This window comes from Sciurus vulgaris (assembly GCF_902686455.1).
Source record: "Sciurus vulgaris genome assembly, chromosome: 10".
Lineage (NCBI taxonomy): Eukaryota > Metazoa > Chordata > Mammalia > Rodentia > Sciuridae > Sciurus > Sciurus vulgaris.
In genome coordinates, this window is record NC_136470.1 from 123715275 (window position 1) to 123732642 (window position 17368).

The following is a 17368-nucleotide window of genomic DNA, read 5'->3' on the forward strand; positions in this document are numbered from 1 at the left end:
CAGCTCAAAGCCCTATAAAAAGAAGAGCAGACCAACACCAAAAGTAGTAGAAGACAGGAAATAGTTAAAATCAGAGCCGAAATCAACAAAATTGAAACAAAAGAAACAATCGGAAAAATTAACAAATTAAATAGATGGTTCTTTGAAAAAATAAACAAAATTGATAAACCCTTAGCCACACTAACAAAGAGAAAGAAGGAGAAAACTCAAATTAATAAAATTCGTAATGAACAAGGAAATATCATAACAGACATGAGTGAAATACAAAACATAATTAGAAGCTATTTGGAAAATCTATACTCCAACAAAACAGAAAACCTCAAAGACATCAACAGGTTTCTAGAGACATATGAATTGCCTAAACTGAACGAGGAGGACATACACGACTTAAATAAATCAATTTCAAGCAATGAAATAGAAGAGGTCATCAAAAGCCTACCAACAAAGAAAAGTCCGGGATCAGATGGATTCTCAGCCGAGTTCTACAAAACCTTTAAAGAAGAGCTCATTCCAATACTTCTCAAAGTATTCCATAAAATAGAAGAGGAGGGAACCCTCCCAAACTCATTCTATGAAGCCAATATCACCCTGATACCTAAACCAGAGAGAGACACATCGAGGAAAGAAAATTTCAGAACAATATCCTTAATGAACATCGACGCAAAAATTCTCAACAAAATTTTAGCAAATCGCATACAAAAATATATTAAAAAGATAGTACATCACGATCAAGTGGGTTTTATCCCAGGGATGAAAGGTTGGTTGAACATCCGGAAATCAATAAATGTCATTCACCATATCAACAGACTAAAAGTTAAGAATCACATGATTATTTCAATAGATGCAGAAAAAGCATTCGATAAAATACAGCATCCCTTCATGCTCAAAACACTAGAAAAAATAGGGATAGTGGGAACATTCCTTAACATTGTAAAGGCCATTTATGCTAAGCCCATGGCCAATATCATTCTAAATGGTGAACAACTGAAAGCATTCCCCCTAAAAACTGGAACAAGGCAGGGATGCCCTCTTTCACCACTTCTATTCAACATCGTCCTTGAGACTCTAGCCAGAGCAATTAGACAAACCAAAGAAATTAAAGGGATACAAATTAGAAAAGAAGAATTCAAACTATCCCTGTTTGCTGATGAAATTCCACCAGAAAACTCTTAGAACTCATAAGTGAATTCCGTAAAGTAGCAGGTTACAAGATCAATGCTCATAAATCCAATGCATTTTTATACATAAGTGATGAATCTTCAGAAAGAGAAATTAGGAAAACTACCCCATTCACAATAGCATCGAAAAAAATAAAATACTTGGGAATCTATCTCACAAAAGAGGTGAAAGACCTCTACAATGAGAACTACAGAACACTAAAGAAAGAAATTAAAGAAAACCTTAGAAGATGGAAAGATGTCCCATGTTCTCGGATAGGCAGAATTAGTCAAAATGGCCATACTACCAAAAGTGCTATACAGATTCAATGCAATTTCAATTAAAATCCCAATGATGTACCTTACAGAAATAGAGCAAGCAATTATGAAATTCATCTGGAAGAATAAGAAACACAGAATAACTAAAGCAATCCTCAGTAGAAAGAGCGAAGCAGGGGGTATCACAATACCAGATCTTTAACTCTACTACAAAGCAATAGTAACAAAAACGGCATGGTATTGGTACCAAAATAGACAGGTAGATCAATGGTACAGAATAGAGGACATGGACACAAACCCAAATAAATACAATTTTCTCATACTAGACAAAGGGGCCAAAAATATGCAATGGAGAAAAGATAGCCTCTTCAACAAATGGTGCTGGGAAAACTGGAAAACCATATGCAACAGAATGAAATTAAACCCCTATCTCTTACCCTGCACAAAAATCAACTCAAAATGGATCAAGGACCTCGGAATCAGACCAGAGACCCTGCATCTTATAGAAGAAAAAGTAGGTCCAAATCTTCACCTTGTGGGCTTAGAATCAGACTTCCTTAACAGGACTCCCATAGCACAAGAAATAAAAGCAAGAATCAACAACTGGGATAGATTCAAACTAAAAAGCTTTCTCTCAGCAAAGGAAACTATCAGTAATGTGAAGAGAGAGCCTACAGAGTGGGAGAATATCTTTGCCACTCATACTTCAGATAGAGAGCTAATTTCCAGAATCTATAAAGAAGTCAGAAAACCCTACACCAAGAATACAAATAACCCAATCAACAAATGGGCTAAGGAAATGAACAGACACTTCACAGAAGAAGATGTACAAGCAATCAACAGATGTATGAAAAAATGTTCAACATATCTAGTAATAAGAGAAATGCAAATCAAAACTACCCTAAGATTTCATCTCACCCCAATTAGGATGGCGATTATCAAGAACAGAAGCAATAGTCGGTGTTGGTGAGGATGTGGGGAAAAAGGTACACTCATACATTGCTGGTGGGGTTGCAAATTAGTGCAGCCACTCTGGAAAGCAGTATGGAAATTCCTCAGAAAGCTTGGAATGGAACCACCATTTGACCCAGCTATCCCACTCCTTGGTTATACCCAAAGGACTTAAAATCAGCATACTACAGAGATATAGCTACATCAATGTTCATAGCTGCTCAATTCACCATAGCCAGAATGTGGAACCAACCTAGATGCCATTCAGTTGATGAATGGATAAAGAAACAGTGGCATATATATACAATGAAATATTACTTCGCCATGAAGAATGATAAAATTATGGCATTTGAGGCAAATGGATGAAATTGGAGGATATCATGCTAAGTGAGATAAGCCAATCTCAAAAAAGTAAAGGACGAATGATTTCGCTGATAAGCGGATGAGGACATAGAATGGGGGGTAGCAGGGGTTAGCGTTAGGGTTAGGGTTAGGTTTAGGGGTAGGGATAAGGAGAGTGGTAAGAATGGAGGAAGGAAGGACTCTATAGAGGGAAAAGGGGTGGGAGGGGTGAGGGGGAAGGGAAAAAATAACAGAATGAATCAAGCAACATTGCCCTATGTAAATGTATGATTTTTAATAAAAAAAAATTCCATGTCCCTTTGTGATAAAAACTCTCAAAAAAATAGATAAAAAAGTAATGTACCTCGAGATAACGAAGGCCACATATGACAAAACTATAACCAAGACTCTGAATAGGCAAAAGCTGACATTATTACTTCTAACAGCAGGAAAAAGATAAGGATGTCTATTTTCACTGTTCTTATTCAATACAATATTGGAAGTCTTAGGCAGAGGAATAAAGCAAGAGAAGAAAATAAAGGGCATCCAAAGAAGAAAGAAGGAAGTCAAATTATTTTTGTTTATAGAGGACATAATTTTATATGTAGAAAAATCTAAAGCCTCTTCTCAAAACTGTTAAAAAAGGGTTAAATTTCATTAAGGTTGCAGGATATGAAAATTAGCCAAAATCAGTAGTGTTTTTTAATATACCAAAAACAAAACTGCTGAGAAAAGAAATCAATAGAATAGCTCCATCCATATTACCTACAAAATGAAGTAAAATAAAATATCTAGGAATAAACTAAAGCAATGAGTGACTAATCTCTGCAACAAAAACTACAAAACACTGAGAAATGAATTAAAGAGGATACAAATAGATACAAAAACATTTCCTGTTCATGAATTGATGTACATGGTAGTCAAACTAATCTACAAATTCAATATTATTCCTAACAAAACAAATATGTTTCCCAGAAATAGAAAAAACAAACTTGAAAGTTTTATGCAATCACAAAAGGTACCAAATAGCCAAAGCAATCCTGAGCAAAAATAATAAAACTGAAGGCACTACCTGACTTCAAAAGATATTACGAAGTTATAGTAACCAAAACAGAATGGTGCCAGCATAAAGATATACAGAGTACAACAGAACAGAGCTTCTAGAGATAAATTCACATAATTACAGCCAAATGATTTTGGATAAGGTACCACAGCATACACTGAGGAATGGAAAGTTTCTTCCTTGAACTCTAGCAGGGAAACTGGATATACATATGCACCGTAATAAAACTATGACTATCTAAACAAAATCTACTAAAAACGATAAAAGAATTAAATGTAAGACCAGTACCTATAAAACTACTAGAAGAAAATATAGAGAAATGTGTCAGTACATTGGTCTAGGAAAAGATAGTTTTTGCTATCAATTCATAAACACAGGCAACAAAATATGTGATAAATGTCATAAATATCATAGTTTATCATAAACTAAAATCTTGTGCATGAAAGTGAAATCAATCACTAAAATGAAGACAACTGACAGAACAGGAGAAAATATCTGCAAACCACTCATCTGACAAGGTACTAATATCTAAAATATACCAGTTAATAAAAAACAATCTAATTTTCAAAGGAGTAAAAGATACAAATAGACTTTCTGAAAAAGACAGTATAGAAATGGTCAACAGAGGATTAACTTAGGCATCCACTGACAGAGGAATGGATAATGAAAATGTGATGTGTGTATACAATGAAATATCATTCATTCATAAAAGGATGAAATCCTGTCCTCTGTGACACCAGAGATGAAATAGAAGACATTATGTTAAATGAAGCAAATCAGACACAGAAAGACAAATATTCTATGTTCTTTGACGTATACAGAATACAAGTTGGATCTCAAAGAAGTGGAGAATAGAATGGTGGTTGCCAGAGCATGATTAGGGTGTGGGAAAATGAGATAGAGAGTGGATTATTAACAGGTAGAGAGGTACAGTTGGTTAGGAAAAAGAACTCCTAATGTTTTATAGTACAGTAGCCTAACTATATAGTTCACAACAATTAATTGAATATTTCAAAGTAGGGGGTAGAGAGGATTTTAAATGTTCCTACCACACACACACACAATAAATAAATAAGTGTCTGAAGTGACAGGTAAGCTAATTACTGACATCATCATTACACTGGTATGCATGTATTAAATGTCAGATGATGCCCCATAAATTTTTACAATTAGGATATGTCAAATAGAATCAAAGATACCTTTAAGGAAAAGAATGGAGAGATAACAGAAGCAAAAACTAAAACTCTCTTTATTCAAAGATGACAGTGTCTTTATGTAGAAAGTTCTACACAATCTATAAAAACCAGAATGAAACAAAACTCACCACACCCTGACCAAAATTGTTAGAATAAAATTACTTCACAGAAATTTTTTTAAAAACTGTATTTTAATGTAACAGCAGGGAACAATCAATACAATAATAAAATCTGAGTTATGAGATAAAATATGAAAACAAATTAGAAATGAACTGATTCACTATAATTCCTATGAAAATTTCAGAAGCTTCTGTGTCAAATAGGACAAGTTCATCCCCAAATTTGTATTCTGCAAAGGACCTATAATACTCAAATCAATTTTGAAAAGGAAGAACAAAGTAGGAATACTATATTACCTAATTTAAAAAGCTTACTTAAAAGCTACTCAAAGAAGGTGGTATGATCAGAACGCAGCTCAGTCTACAAGGTCAGTGTTGTTATCCTTATACCTAAAGTAGTCAGAGACATTCATTAAAATAAAGAGATTAATATATATATTGAAGATGCAAAACTTCTTAGGAAAATATTTAGCAAATAACATCCAATAATAAATATTTTAAAATATATCATGAAAAAAGTAAATGAAAAAAATATAACATGATTGTGGATTTTGACCCATGAATTAATGTTAACATCTGAGAGTCAATTCAACTCAGTTCATCACACTGACAATGTTAGAAAAGAAAATTACACAATGATCTCTAGACGCAGAAAAGCAATTCACAAAATTCAACATACATTCTGAATTAAAACTTTTTGAAAAGGGGCTGGAGTTGTGGTAGAGCACTTGCCTAGCATGCACAAGGCACTGGGTTCAATACTCACCACCACATATAAATAAATAAAATAAAAGATCTATTGACAACAAAAAAAATATTTTAAACAACTTTCTGAAGAACAAACGAAAAAACTTCCTCAATCTGGCAGATGGCATCTATGAAAAACTTACAATAAACAATACACTTAATGGTGAAAGACTCTAATATTTCCTAGAGAAAAAAAGATCAAAACAGAAATGAGAAATGTATATTGTATAAGTCTATTGCTATAACAGTCTAAAAGAAAACCATAAATCAAATAGCAATCAACAATTGCTTAAGGATGATGGGATGGCAAAGTGACCAGAAAGGAGCAGAGAGGAACTACAAAGTGCCAAGAAAAAACTTCTAAGGATCACAGATGTATTAATTATCTTGTGGTTTTTCAGGTACACAGTATATCAAAACTTACCAATTATACAATTAAATATGCATTTTACCTCAATTATGCATTTGCAAAGAACAAAAGATTACATGACTACAAGCCATGTATATGTAAGTTCTTGGTTTTTTTTAAATAAATAGGTCAATAATGCATTACATACATGGTATATGCAAAAAAGAGGATATAAAGATCTAACTAGAGTATTCATACAAAAACTAAAAGCCTTGGTCCTGTTTCAAAAGATGTTTTTATACTTTTGAGTTAAAATGTTTAAGTTCAGCTAAAATTTCAAAGCTATATATATAAACACACACCTACACGCAATTTCCTCTTTTAAACTACCAATTTATATTAATTTACCCACTACAGTTTCAAATCTATCTGAAAATAGTTCTTCTATTGGAGTGTATCTACCTATACATATATTTGCATCTAAGTAACAGAAATATAGGTACTATATGATCCATTAATTTTATGTCAAATATGCTCTTTTATAAGGCAGTATTTTCAAAGTTTTATGACTTCACAGAAAGACAAACTAAACTCATTTGTAATGGAGTATGACAAAATATACTTTGCTAACAATTCCTGCTTTCTTGTATACAACTGATGGTTTGAGTGAAAACAGTTTTCCATTATCTTCAGAAGTAGTCCATTCTTGTACTCTTTCCTCTTATCTTAGCAGACATGTTTAAAAAAGATTAGTCATTAATTTGATCATTAAACAAGACAGTAACACAGGTCAAGAAGTAGAGCATTTAATTTTTTTCAAATGTGAAAAAATTAGTAAGGTCACATTAATTTAATGATCACATTAATTAATATTCTATTAGTACAAATGCCAAGCACATAGGCTACCTCCAACACTAGATGTTCTGAGTTTGGAAGAATGTGGCAGTAGTAAGTGCATATCCTCCACATGTCATTTACACAGCATTTATAGCCACAGTTGTTTTCCAGAAAACAAAAGTAATAATTGGTAGAGCGTTATGGCTTTACAGTTAGCCTGTGTTACAAACAAGCAACAATTATTTAAGTTAAGGACTTTCTAAATGACTTTAAAAATCCCTTACCGGTATCTATGAACGAATATGCCCTTAAAAATAGAGTTCATCATATTTTCAATTTCATCCTGGTTTTCTTGTAGCTGGGGGAAAAAGAAAAAAAGCAAAAAATGTAAATTGAAATATTGGCCATTTTATTTGAAATGAACAGTTCCACCTGTTTTAAAATCCTAATTATCATTATTCTGGGTAGTTAGCTATCCTTTCTCTCACTATGCAATAGATGTCTGAAATAACCAGTATACTTGCATTATTTCTACAGTTTTACCACCTTGATTTTGAAATCTCTTCCTGTCTCTATCTAGACATACACTAGCTGGGAACAGCAGTGCACATCACAGCAGTGTAATTTAAAGGACTCAGGAGGATGAGGCAGGAGAAATTCAAGTTTGAGGGCAGCTGAAGCACCTTAGCAAGACCTTCAGCAACTTGGTGAGACCCTGTCTAAAAAAATTTAAAAAACTACCTGGGCATGATGGCACGTGCCTGTAATCCCGGTGGTTGGGAAGGCTGAGGCAGGAGGATCACGAGTTCAAAGCCAGCCTCAGCAAAAGTGAGGCACTAAGCAACTCAGGGAGACCCTGTCTCTAAATAAAATACAAAAATAGGGCTGGGGATATGGTTTAGTAGTTGAGTGCCCCTGAGTTCAATTCCTGGTACCAAAAAATTAAAGAAATATATATATAAATAAAAAAGAACTGAGGATGCAGCTCAGTAGTAATGTGCATCTGGGTTCAACCTCCTTTCACCAAAAAAAGAAAAAAAAAGAAAAAAAAAAAAAAGAAGAAGAAAAAATAGTCATGTACTACACAGTAACAAATGAGGAGAGGTGATCAGGCTCCTATCTCCAAAGTATCATCATCTTTATGAACAGGACTGAATTTCTACACATCTCACCAAATCAGGTCCTTGGCTTAGTGTTGTCTTCCTTAGATGAGGGATCATCAATGATCAACATATTTGTCATTCTACAAGAACTTCCTACTTCCATCTAAAGTATCCAAATATTATTTTCCATCTGAGTAGTTCACAACTGAAAGTAGGCCAGGTTCCCCAAATAGAAGGCGGAAAAGAAACAGAAAGGATTCTGGCCACCAGTGGTGTAATGCAGGAACAAAATAAAATACTACAGGAAAGATAAGTTTCAGGCAACTTCACTGATCAGTTAAGTTTTATTTACTACTCGAAAGCACTGCTATAAAGTAACATTCAATATGGCATTTATTATTCCAATTTGTCTTATAATCTGCTGTGTATTAAGTAATATCCAGTAATACATTTGCTATTGCTATACACACACACACACAAATGTGACAATAAAATTCCTTCAGACTTATTCTTTGCTGTATGTATTTCAGATTTTACTGAAAAAAGGTTGAGAACAGAGAAAGATGTTCCTCAACTTAGGATGGTGTTATGTCCTGATCACTCCATTTAAAGTTTAAAATATTGTTAAGACAGTAATGCACTAAACACACTTAACCTATCAAACATCATAGCATAGCCTAACCCACCTTAAACATGCTCAGAACACTTACACTATTAGCCTACCGATGGGCAATCAGTTAACAGCCTATTTTATAACAGAGTGTTGAACATTTAATGCATATACATGGTTAGGCATTTTGTAGCCATGATGAGATAAAAAAACTGATGACACAATATCTAAAAACTACTGTAGGCTGGTGGGCTAGTGGGATGGCAGATGAGGAAGAAGACCCCACCTTTGAGGAGGAAAATGAAGAAATTGGAGGAGGTGCAGAAGGTGGGCAGGGTAAAAGAAAGAGACTTTTTTCTAAAGAATTATGATGTATGATGTATGGGTTTGGGGATGACCAGATCCTTACACAGAGTCAGTGGATATTCTTGAAGACCTCGTCATAGAGTTCATCACTGAAATGAGACAACTAATTCTGACATTTTGGTGATTATCATTTTGTCTTTTTGTACATATTTTGAAGCCTTTTGTAAAATTGGAATCGTATGGTATACATAGTCTTGTAACCAGCTTTTCCCTTTAGACTCACAAGGCAATGTCAATTGGAAGACAAGGTCGAGTACAAGTTGAAGATATCGTCTTCTTGATTCGAAAGGACCCAAGGAAGTTTGCTAGGGTTAAAGACTTGCTTAGTACGAACGAAGAGTTGAAACCAGCTAGAAAAGCATTTGATGAAGCAAACTATGGATCTTGATACTTTCTGTACTTTATGAAATTTTGTTATCTTCTGTGGAAATCATATAAAATAACTGTGTATTTTCTACAGTAATGTTCTAATACCTAGGCATGTGAATGAAAGATGGAGAAACAAAGTTTTCAGTCTTTATTTTCATGTCTTTGATTTTAGATCGATACTTGAGCCTTCAATTGCCTGCCTTTATACAACTATACTTGAATTACTTACTGGGTTTTAATGACTACACATATGTTAAAGTATCTTGAAAATTATGCAGTTCCTTCTGACTTTTGACTATCTAAAGGATGAAGCAGTATTTATGTATTAGGTATATTTGTGCCATTATAAGCTATACTATAGCTTTTTAATATGTGAAATCTAAATGTCATTTCGACTATGCCAGCTGAGACATATGCCTTACACATTCTGAAGTTTTTAGAAAACTGTGGTCTGAGAGGTTAGTAAAGATAGTGAACTGGTTTGTGTTTCTTTTAAGGAGATGATATTTGAAACTACAAGTTTTTCTAAGAATATTTGTGTCTTAAAAGATAATTCGTTTTAATATTATTATCTAAAGATTTTTTTTTTTTTTTTTTTTAAGAAACTTTAAGTTTCATGTTGATGCTTCCATGTTGAAAGGCCTTTTTGATTTAAAACCTTTTGGGACTTATATTACTTTTTAAGTTTTAAAACTCATTTTTCACAATCATCTATTTTCAGTAGCAGGAATGACAATGTTCAATGAGTTAATGGCAGGATAAACATTTGGGGTAGCGTTATTAACATATTTGTAAGTACTCATGGAAAAGTGTAGTTGACTAAAACCATATGTAACTACAGAAAACACTGTTGTAGTTCAGAATATACAGGTTTTGTGTGTAGTTTGCTTATTGCATTAAATTATTTACCTTAGCTTAAAATAAGGATTAAAATTGCATTTAAAGAGATCACTGAATGTTACTGTTTGTGAAACTGAACTTTTTGATTCCACTTATAAACTGTATCTATAAATCGGTACCTGGGAAAATTTTACTTTCTTAACCTATTGATACAAGGAATAAAGTATGATAAATTAAATTAAAAAAAATCTAAAAACTACTGGCAATATAATATACTACAGAAAGTATTATAATTATGTAGCTGAATGTGAATCACTACTGTCCAGCATAAGGAAAGAATGAGTATGGTACTATATATATATATTGCTAGCCTGAAAAAAAATTGAAAATCAAAATTCAAAGCACAGTTTTGTGCTAAGTATATATGGCTTATGTTCCACTGTAAAGTAAAAATAGTTTTAAGTAATACCATCATACAGGAGACCATTTGTATTGTTTGAATATACCATTCAAATTATTATAACTTACTATAAATTGTAAATATTACTTTTGCATTATTTACTATAGAAAACTAATTCAAAAGAGTCCTGCATTTTAGTCAGCAATACTTAATAAGACCCTGCTGCAGTATATGCCTCCACTACATTTGAAGCACAGTGTGTTAGAAGTTAAAACATATTCTTCAAAAACTTCTCTGTTTTAGTTCTAATGCACAGTAACTATGAATATGACCCTATTTGGAAATAGGTTTGTGGCAGATAGAATTCTTAAAGATGGGGTCATACTAGAGTAGAGTGGACCCCTAATTCAACATGACTTATGTTGTTATAAATAGAATAGATTTGAAGACAGACACACATAACACAGGAAGAATAACATATGAAGACTGGAGTCACACTGCTAGGAGAGAAGCCTAGAACATATCTTCCCCTAATGCCTTCAGAGAACATGGCCTTGCCAGAACTCTAATTTTGGATAGTTATCATCCAAAAGTATAAGAAAATAAATTGCTCTTGTTTAAGTCACTCAATTTGTGGTACTTCATTTTAGCAGTCCTATTAAACTTATACGGTATGGAAAATAAAGACATCACAGATATATTGTTTTTTCTTACCCATTAATAACCCATTATTAATATGCATATACAGTTCCTTTTCAGCAATGTGATACTTTTTTCAAGTTACAAGGTAGTTCATTACAATTCTAAAAATTTTAGTTCCAATTTGATGAAAAAAAATGTTCCTATTAAAAATCCAGTCTAAAATAAGTTTCAACATATATATAAAAATGTCATTCTAAGCCAGGAACCATAGTGCATGCATGTAATCCCAGCAGTTTGGGAGGCTAAGGCAGGAGGGATTGCAAGTTTCAGGCCAGCCTCAGCATCTTAGCAAGACCCTGTCTCAAAATAAAAAATAAAAATGGCTGGGAATGTAGCTCAGTGGTAAAGTGTCTCTGGTTTCAATCCCCAGTACCCAAAAGGAAAAAAAAAAAGGTCATTCTAAAACTGGGACCAAGGGATGGAGGTGCAATTCAGTGGTAGAATGCCTGCCTAGCTTGCATGAGTTCCTGGGTTCAATCATGAGCACAGCAAAAAACAAAAGAGAACAACATAAACAACAACAAACAAAATCTGGACCAATCTAATTTACAGGAATGTCTTTATATGTCAGCAGACTTTGGTTTTCTCCTAGAAATACAGCTTTGCTGGCCTACAGTTGTGGTTTTAGTATTTACTATGTGTTCTGAGTCCATTGCTGGACAACTTTTCTGAGTTTACTAAGGTTCAGATGGCCTTCTTTGAAAAACTGTTTCTGATCCTTGTCTGCCATCAAAGGGCACATAGCCAATAACCAGTGAATATGCCAGTTTCGTTTGAGAACTTCAAGATTAAACAAATTAAAAATAAAATTTAAAAATATAAACCTTTCGGCAGAGAACAAAAAACCCCCTACTTATATTTACTACATATTCCATCAGTTACATAATAAAACTTACTTACCTCTTTGCGTTTCTGAAGTAGTAATTCCAACCTTTCATTGGCTCTTTTCCCAATCATTTTATTTCTCTCAGCTTCATATTGTCTCTGTGTATTATCTTGATGAATACTGAGGTTTAAGGCAACATTCACCAGAGCAGTCATGAGCTTCATGGCTATGAAATAAAGGAATATTATAATATTCGCCTACAAAACAAAACTTTCATCCAAAAGATTACAAATTTATAAAGCAAATAAATGAAAGAAAAAAATCTATTTGCATTATAACCCAGGGATAATTTAAACTTTTCAAAATGGTAATTTTATAGAAATAAACTCATTTTTCTTAGTCTTGAACATAATTTTCTCAACTTCGAGAGAGAACTGATGGGCTTGTTAACACTGCCTACTTAAAAAAAGCTTTATCCTGTCAGTCAGAAAGATTTAAGCAACACCTTAAACAATCTCTTCCCTCTACTTCCAAATACACACACCTTAGTGCTGGCATACTAATCAAGCTTATCTCTCTCTTCTGACCCACCAGATCTGTGTGTACAAATGCTTCCTTAATGTTATGTACACACATCAAAGTTCCTTTAAATGTTTATGATTATGATCCTTATCCCCAAAGATAGTCCTCTCCCCTCTGTTCTTCACCTCAATGAATCGCACAATTTCTGACTCCTAAAAAACACACCGATCCTACTGAATTCTTTAAAAAAAAAAAAAAAAAATGCATTCTGTGAACTTCTAATTGACCTACTCTCTTCAGTCACAGTGTTAATGTATTCTTAAGTGTTCACTTAGTATTTGTAAATCCTATTAAATATTTTCAAACTTCTGTTTTTAAATCATCTATTCAACAGGAATGAACTTAAATCTCAATTTTTGATTTGTCTATTCATTCATGCTTATCTTCACTGTTGAGATAGAGTATGGGAAATAACGGTAAAGGAATAAGACAGTTTGTGCTGGTAAATAATTTCTCCTTTTGTTCCTTTTAGGTAATTCATCCACAAATATAAATGTTCACTAATAAAAAATGAACTGTTCAGTGCTTTGGGACTGATTCATGTATTTGCTAACATATCAATTTAACTAAAAAGGAGGAAACATTGTCTTTTAAAATTCTGCTATTTCCCTTTAATTACATATGTAACAAACATAAATAATGCTGGATTGTTGTCTATTTACCTATCTATTAATCTATTACTGATCTATCTGCACACACCCAATGTTCTTCTAAAACTACATTTTGGCTAGTTTCATGTTAACAGTGTTTGATGCTGCCCTAAAACCAAAATATAAAACAAAAATTCTGAAAATGAATGCACCATTTAAGTTAATGACAATTTAGAAATGCATCTAATACTTCTTTTCCTAAGATACAATATCTCAAATAATACATTGAGAAATATTTGTGTGTTTCAAAACACAAATTAGTGATTTTGCAAGTTCATTTATATATTGTCAATCACAGAATATTTGATTTTATAAGGAAGGATAAAAATGCTTTCAAAATTAATCTGTATTAGGAAGGTAAACAGCTCAAAGACCAAAGGATCTGGGACAAACTGAGTGAGGCATTCTGACCACACAAAGTGATAACTAACAGGGGTTCAGTATAAACTTCTGGATCTCTAAAGTAAAATGAATTGAAATATAAGGATTTGGAAAGCACTAAAATTATCACAAACCCTGGCTGGAATTTACCAGTAGAAGATGAGGCACGGCTTTTGAGTTTAGTGACTTTAGCTTTCCACTATGTGTCTTCCTGTGACCCCAGATACCAAACTCCAACTGTCATGAAATGACCCTCTTCTCAGCCCAGATATATTAAACAAGAAAATAATCAACTTACTACAATAAACAAAAAATGCAAAATGACCAAACATTTTCAGGAAAGTACCATACATAATATAAAATAATTTACACTGTTAAAATATTTCTAAATCTGTAAATTTAAAGATTTCACCATTTTACTTCATTTATCAGCACATAAACAGGTATTGAGGTAGCCCTCTAATTATGAGATAGATACTACTTGACAATTATGTTTTCTTTAGTCCACTTTAAAAGACTGTAATATATAGAGTATTTATTAGATTTTACAAGTATTACTAATATTACCAATAATTTATTATATAATCCATGGGGATTCAGCTTTCATATTATGACAGAAGTTCTGAAGTGCCTTCTTGAAGCAGTCTTGAAGGAGACTACTTCATTTAGTTTTACATTTCAACTGTGAGCTATAGAATGATGAATATGATCTAGTAATGTGCTACTCAGTATGGTCAACAAATAGCTGCTTACCAAAAAAGGTTTATTATAAGTTAATTATAAGTACAAATCTGAAAGTGCTTAGAAATTTTTACAGCAATCTGACAGTAATTTGTTTTATTTAATATTAAAATGACACTAATAAATACATATTTCATTTTTCCTAAATTCTATTTTATTGCATTTTACAAAAGTACTAGATTGTGACAGATTGGTAAACAAAAACTGGTTTTTTTACTCCACATAGTTCACAAAGCACTTATTTAGTGCTTCCTCACTCACCTACCAATCCAACATATACTAGGCATTGGTCAATGTGTTAGAGACATAGGGAAAAAAAAAAAAAAAAAGAACAAAACAAAGTACCTGCCCCTACATAAGAGTAAAAGTGGAAGAAGGGAAACCAAATAGGAGAAGAGTAAAGGAGAACTGAAAATCTTTTGCTTAAAAAGTTTTAAAATGATGATTTAAAAGTTTTGCCCTTGGGTAATTCAGTGAAGTGATGATGGCTTGGATTAAAGTGGCAACAAGAAGTAGAGAGAAATGGTTACATATGAAGTATATTTAAGGGTATAGCTGAACAAATTTTTAAAATTACAATGAAGGAAATGAGAGAAATAGAAACTAGGGAATGTAGAAAGTGTTTTTTTTTTGGTTTGTTTGTTTTGTTTTTTTCTTGGCTGATTATATATCTAAGTGGCCATGTCAACCAAACAAAACTTCTGGAAGCTGCTATAAAAGACATTGGTATTTAGAGCCATAACTGGATGGCACATATTTAATGAAAAATTACTGGCTAAAGGGAAAAAAGTGGGGTAGTATGATTTGTTTGTTGTAAAAAAAAAAAAAAGCTTGCCCTATATGTGTGTTTTGTTTTTTTGGGAGAGTGGGGGAGCTAAAATGCCAAATGTTATTTATATTAGGAAATCATTTATGCAGAAAGGAGAAATATGTCACTTATTTTCATAAGTCAGACATTCTTCTAAGCTCTCTGCACATATGTATTCAGATCAGCTAAGACACAACCAGTGACAGGTAGAATTTGATTACAGGCAGAACTGTTCCATATCCCAAGCTCTCAATCACTATAGCACACTGTCTCTCATTGAACTTGTATTTGCTATTAGAGGCATAAAATATTTTTGCTAACACATATAAGAAACTAGGAATTTTGGTTTTCTTCAGTGAAATGAATTTGATGGTCGGGGTAGATAAGGAATATTTCACCATGTAAAAGTTTTTTACTTTGAATATGAACTCATGACTATTATGCCTCTCACAATGATTATTTTTTCAGAAAAATAATTAAGCCATGGAACTGTGCTATGATTGTCATCTGTAATGTGTTGAAAGCTTTGTCCCTAGCTTTGGGAGTGGTAGAAACTTTAGGAGGTGGGCTCTACTTGGAAGAGCTGAGGGAATAACTTTGGACGGTATATTTTTTCCCCAAGACTCTTCCCCAAGCACCCCTCTCTGTTTGTGCTTCCGAGCTGCCAGCAGATGAGCAGCTTTGCGCCACCATGCCCTTTCACCATGATGTACTGCCTGACCACAAGCCCCAAAACAAATGAACTAGCCACAAACCCACATCTCAGAAACCGTAAGCCAAAGCAAACCTTTCCTCTTTGTAGTTGATTTTCTCAGATACTCCTTTACAGTGACAAAAAGTTAACACAGGCTACTTTACACTTTATTCATTACTTAATAAAAACAAATCTGAAGATTGAGTCTTAAAGATAATTCAATATTTGCAGCTTAATTAAAGCCTACTAGGATAGTATTTATTTCCAGAAAACATGCATAGACGTGTTCTAGGAAGAAAGAAAAGTGACATCTATGAGTTGCTCAATGACCTAGGCAATAAGAAAATAATTGATAAGGATACAAAATCAACATTAATCCTTCCTACATATCAATAATCAATTTGCAGAAAGTCAGGAAAACAATTAGTTATATAATAGCTCCCCCTACCCCCCAAAATTAGCACTAGGAATAAATCTAACCAAGGAAGTGAAAGACCTCTACAATGAAAATTTCAGAACACTGAAAAACTAGACACAAGAAGGTGGAAAGAGCTCCAATGTTCACTGAAAGGAAGAATTAATGCTGTTAAAATGGTCACACTATCAAAAGTAACATACAGATTCAGTGAAATCTCAATCAAAATACAAATGACATTATTTACTGAACTAAAAAACAAAGAAACGAACAGTCCTAAAATTCATCTGAAAAAATAAAAGACACAGAAGAGCCAAAGCAATTCTAAGTCAAAAAACCAATGCTGTATCAACTACTTTTTGAGTGCAGATTGCTCATTGTCTGGTGCCTACCATCCACCATTTGCCTGCCTTTCACCTACCCATTACCCACTGTCCGAGGTTCACCTCCCGATTGACCGACAGCAGTCAACAGACTGACCACAAGTGGAACACCAGCTGCCTGCTGTTGCCTGGAAGTTCACTGTCACAGTACCTGCAGGTTTGGATATACATGGATGCCGCCATTTTAAGACAACAGCCAGGACTTGTAGGACCCCTGGCCGGACTGACTGAGTCCTGTCTCCAGGATCCCTCAGCCCGACTGATCACTCCTGTCTCCGGGGCCCTCACATCTGACTGCTCCCCACCATCAGGACCCCCAGACTGACTGTCCTACCACTAGGACCCCCAGACTGACTGACTGCACCCACCTCCAGGATCCCTGCCCGACCAAGTGCACCCCGCCTCCAGGACATCCAGCCGACCATACCCATACCCCACGCTGCAGCTCCCCATTTGCA

General features: G+C 33.8%; 1 protein-coding gene across 10 annotated transcripts in view; it reads right to left on the bottom strand.

Annotated features, from left to right (window-relative positions):
• The window catches only part of STAG1 (STAG1 cohesin complex component), a gene marked incomplete at its 3' end in the record, with an annotated part of 382903 nt that overhangs the window by 149030 nt on the left and 216505 nt on the right, over positions 1-17368 (bottom strand). For all 10 annotated transcript variants that reach the window (XM_079154996.1, XM_079154998.1, XM_079155002.1 and 7 more), the window contains 2 exons: positions 12331-12482; positions 7325-7398 (listed from right to left, as the gene is read on the bottom strand). In XM_079154996.1, the coding sequence (XP_079011122.1) occupies positions 7325-7398; positions 12331-12482 (226 nt within the window). The remainder of the gene's footprint in view (positions 1-7324; positions 7399-12330; positions 12483-17368) is intronic.